This window comes from Alligator sinensis, unplaced genomic scaffold (genome assembly GCF_000455745.1).
Source record: "Alligator sinensis unplaced genomic scaffold, ASM45574v1 scaffold809_1, whole genome shotgun sequence".
Classification (NCBI taxonomy): Eukaryota; Metazoa; Chordata; order Crocodylia; family Alligatoridae; genus Alligator; species Alligator sinensis.
In genome coordinates, this window is record NW_005841956.1 from 2,979,431 (window position 1) to 2,984,342 (window position 4,912).

The following is a 4,912-nucleotide window of genomic DNA, read 5'->3' on the forward strand; positions in this document are numbered from 1 at the left end:
CGCCGGGACCAGCCACTCTGAGCAGGTAAGTCCTAGGGGCAGGAAAGGGAGATTGGGAGAGGGGAAGGAGACCATGGGGGGGACCCTGCCAGCTCCTCTGACCCCACTCGAACCCCGAGCCTCCCCAATCCATGCCCACTCCCACAGCCCACCCATGGCTGAACTGCCTGCCCAGCTCAGTACTTTCAAAAAAAGCGTTGGTGCTCACCAGGTGCCCCTGGGTGGGGGGCGATCCTCACTGCCCCCATCTGCCCCACGCTCCATGGGGGGTCTGTACGAGCCTCCTCGTCCCACCCCCTGCTCCACCGGCCCCCACAGGGCTGCCCTGCCCACATGGGCTCTGGTCCTTTAAGAAAAAAAAAAACACAGAAGAAAAGCCCCAGCTCCTTGTGCAGCCTCACAGCTTTGGGGACTCCTGCAGAGCACACCAACTGGCAGGGAGCAACAGGGATCGAATCCGCCAGTACGAGCGCTGAGAACTGAGCTACCTTCAGTGGGGTTTTTTTATTAAAGAGCCAGAACTGCCTTGTGCAGGGCAACCATGAGAGGACTGGGGGAGAAGGGAGGGGACTAAAGGGGCTCGTACAGAGCCCCCCAAGAACCATGGCGCAGTGAGGAGCAGTGGGGCTAGCCCCCTGCCCAGCAGAACCTGCTGAGGGGGTTTTTTCCCTCAAGTGCTGGGGCCTGGGACAAGTTTGAAGATGTCCAAGGTCACATTGAAATGGTGAGGACTGACTGAGAAGCAGGCTGCAGCCTGGAAGGGAAATACTATATTCACAACGATTGGTTGCGGATGATGCACAGGAGGGAAAGGAGTTGACGGGGGGACGGGGATACGTCCCCTGTGACAGCTGGGCATCTGGCTCATGGGGCAGGTAGTGTGTAGGAAGTGACCTTTGCAGCTGTCTGTGACTCCAGCTGCCACTGCTTTGCTGAGCGCAAGCTCTTCTAACACCCAAGAGGGTCCTACCTAGGGGAGTCATGCTGTTCTTGAGCTGCATAGAGAGTTGTCCTGAAGTTCTGGAGGCCCGTGAATCCTGCTCCTGTAGCGCCTGTGGCTTGGGACGGTTCGTCTTGTGGGTAGCCCTGTAGTGCTGGCCCCTGAAGGGAAACACCCAGAGGGTAGGGGAGGAAGGCCCCTACAGTGGGAGAGGTGAAGCGAGTGCAGCTCCTCTCCAGCTTTGAGCGGCCCTAAGCGGGAAGCTCAGGTGGCTTCCAGCTGCTCTGCTCTTAGAGTCATGCGACTGATGCTTGGCCTCGCAGAGCTGGCCACGATGTTTGATGATTACTATATGCTGGAAGGGTCGGGAAAAAACAACACGACTGTAGGGAGGAAAGACTGAGGGGATAGTAGTCAACACAGAAGTGTCATGTTGTTGCCTGCTTGTGGGCTCTTGCTGGGAGACGCTCTTGCCCCCGCAGATTTCCGCATCTTCGCTCTGTGCCCGTGCACAGCAGGGCCACAGAATGGCAACCCCCTTGCCACCTCCAGCCCACATGTTTTAGTGCAACCCTGACTTGTGGTCAGTTAAAAGGGAAGCTGACTTGGGCTCTTGCTATAGAGCTGGATCTACCCAAGACCCAGCCCTTGACTTTTCTGTGTCTAGGTTCATGACGTTACGGGCCGTTTACAAATTCCCCCAGCAGACTTTTCATTTCCCTGATTTGTAACCTGGTATGTCTTTAAAGAAGTAGGAGCTGCTAAAAATGCATGGATCCTTCTCTTCTAGATCTCAAAGACCCTGGGACCGCATCACCCTGGCTTGAGACCACGGTACGCGGTACAACCATACCTGTTTTTTAAAAAGATAGAGGTAGGGATGGGCAGGGATGACAACTGCCTGGGTGGGATGACAAGGTGAGGGTAGGCTCACAAGCCAGGGGTGGCAAGCGTCTGGTAGACGAGAAGTTTGGTTTGGATTCTGAGGTCACAATCATCGAAGATACTACTTCAAAGACAGCCAAGGGCGTACAGGACTGCTGGCAGTCCTGAGGGCTGAAAACCGTGGCCGGCATAGCCAGAGGGCCCGCGATTTGTACTGTTTGTGCCTGAGAGCGGTGTGGTAAGGCATGGGTCCGGGGATGCAGGAGTGTCAGGAGAGGATGGGCCCATTGTTCCTGGGTTAACTGTAGGGTTAAGTCCCCTGCTTGCTTTGCAGCCATAAACACGAGCCCCACGAGAGCTGTTGTCAGCACCCGCCCAGGAAGCGCTTGGAGCACCTTCAAAGCTCCTGGGGCAGACAGGTTGGTAACTCTGACAGTTAAGTGAGCAGCACTGTCTCTCCAGGGTGTGTTCCAGGGGCCTGCCCAGTAATGGGACAATGTCCTTGAGTGCCAGCATCTCATGCTGAGGCTGGGGCATGCAGCCAAGCCCACCTGACTCTAAATAGCACGAGGCCTGCTGCAGGCCGACAGGCTAGGGATGACAACAGCCTGGTAGCCGAGAAGTTTGGTTTGGGCCCTGACATCCCAGTCGTGGAAGACGCTAGTTTGGAGAGCCCCAAAGGCATGTTGGAGTGCTGAGGGCTGCCTGGGAAGCAGTGTGCAGGCTGGAGAGGAAGTGCCTGTTTGTGAATGATGCACTGGAGGGAATGGAGTTGTAGAGGGGACTGTGATAACTCTTCAACTCTACCTGATATTGAATATCCTCCCTGCTCTCCTGCAGATTCCTCTGCATTAAAGCTGAAAGATATATTAAGGCATTATTGTGTCATACTTTCCCTGCTTATAAATGAGGTCTACAGGTTTTTCAGTCAGAACCTTCAGGAGTGAAAAAATTGATTGAAAATTTGTTTTTATAATGAGTTATTAATTCATTATTAGAATTAGCTATTCCTGTTAATCCTGCCTTATGTAATCAAAGGAATGTCTTTCCAGAAGAAAGGAAGTGAGGGCGTTTTGAAAGGTTCTAGCTGATTTTATGAAAAAGAAGATGGGTAGGGTGGGAACCTATAGATTCTTTAAAATATAGCCAGAAAGAACAATGCAACATTCATAAAAACGTTCCTGTCTCTCAGGTTCAAGAGACAAAAAGCATGTTATTGTTCATCAGTTGTGAGTGCGACTGATCTGTTTTCCTTAGTCTGATTGTGTTTAACGTGGGTGCCTGAGGAGGTCACAGTGTCAGTTGTGCTGAACATGCTGCAGAGTTCTTCCATGCAGTGTGAGTCCTGTCATAGCCCAACACTTCTGCACTGCTACAGATGCTTTTCTTCTAGCTTCCTTCAATTATATTTGTCATCTCATAGTCCATGTCACTAAAAGATGTGGCGTCCTTTAAGCTGGTTGTCAAGGATGACTGACAGTGCTGGTGGCTTGGCATACTTCACCTAGCAGTGTTTTCAGCTTCCTTTGGTGTTGATGCTGTTCTCACTACCGTGATGTTATTTCTACCCCTTGCCTCTTGCTCCCTGCAGCCATCCTGGACCTGACTGGCACGGATGAGATTGAAGGAGTGTGGAAGAGTTCTACTATCTTACCATGCATCTATGTACCCTCAGACCACTTTAATCAGACAACAGTCGTTTGGACCATGGAGCGAGATCAGACCCGTGTCACTGTCATTCAAAGAGATCTCACTGGTGACCACACTCTGCTAACTCGGTATAGAGACAGGGTCAGCATCGAAAAAGAAATCCCAGGCAATGTCTCCCTCCAGATTAAGAATCTTGAAATCCCAGACAGTGGACTCTACACTTGCAAAGTCACCTGGACAGCCCAGGACGACAGCCGGACAACAAAGGAGATGACAACTACACTTCGAGTTGTTAAAGGTAAATATAGCGGTAAAATTTAAATGCCTTGTGAATGAGATGTGGTATTTAGTAGGAGAGCTGGATGCACAGCAGAAGTAGAGGACTATTTCTTTCAATGTGACTCCCCACATCCACAGGGTTAGGGGCAGCGTTTTATGGAGTCTCAGGGCTCTTCTTTATTGCACAAGTTCTGTCTTCTTCCAAATGGGCTTGTCTACACGTGCAAATAATCTGGGAGCAGTAAACTCTCCAGGGCACATGTCTATACATGTAGGGATGCGGGAGTAGATTTCTTGTTCTTAGCAGCAGACTGTAGGCCTGTGTGAGGCAGCAGCGATCCGATCCGGCTTCGGATCCACCCACTTCGGATGGCCACGATCCTATCTGGAGCTCTGGACCAGGTTTCTGCCTCAATCCAGCTGAAGCAGCTCCAAAGCTTTGGAGCTGCCTTGGAGATCCGGCCATAGGGTATAATGGGAGAATCAATGAAATATCGATAACTTTGTTGTTTTTAGTCTGATTTGGACGAAACTTGCAGGGCTGGTAGCCCCTGCTGAGAGCATGAAACCTGCCAGATTTCAAGAACATAGGTGCAGGGGGTTGGGATTTTTTGAAATTCCAAAATTTTTGAAAGCCAAATTCATGTCATGTCTATGTGGTACACCACATTGGGGTCAAAACTGCCAGGATGGTAGCTCTTACTGAGGCCACAAATCCTATCAAGTTTCAAGGAGATCGGTGCAGGGGTTTGGGGGGAAATGCACCTCAAGCTGCGGACAAGCAAAACTGGTGCCATGGGTGACACTGTGCGTGTTAAAGAGCAGCGCGGTGGCAGCTGCAGGGATGGTGGCCCCTGCTGTGACACCTGCCAGCTGTGGAGGAGATCGGTGCAGGGGGGCTCTGAGGTGCTGCACCCCTAGCTGCTGACAGGTAAAACTGGTGCCAAGACTGTTATTGCCTGTGTTGAGTCTTTCCTCTCCTTAGCCTAGTTTGGTAGGTGCTAATTGATGCTCGTTAAGTCGTCATGTAGTAGCTAGGTCCTGTGTATTGAGCTGGTCCCTGAGTGAATCATGAGTGATTGGTATCTGGTAACACAGCAGCTTAGCAGCCAGGCCTGAGGCAGTGTCCCCCCTCCCCGCCCCGAGACAGACAGACAG

At 51.6% G+C, this 4,912-nt stretch overlaps 1 protein-coding gene across 2 annotated transcripts in view; it reads left to right on the forward strand.

Annotated features, from left to right (window-relative positions):
- Positions 1-4,912, forward strand: part of LOC102373626 (V-set and immunoglobulin domain-containing protein 4-like) — a 38,193-nt gene that overhangs the window by 9,623 nt on the left and 23,658 nt on the right. For both annotated transcript variants that reach the window (XM_025200134.1, XM_006020505.3), the window contains exon 3: positions 3,417-3,773. In XM_025200134.1, coding sequence (XP_025055919.1) covers positions 3,417-3,773 — 357 coding nt within the window. The remainder of the gene's footprint in view (positions 1-3,416; positions 3,774-4,912) is intronic.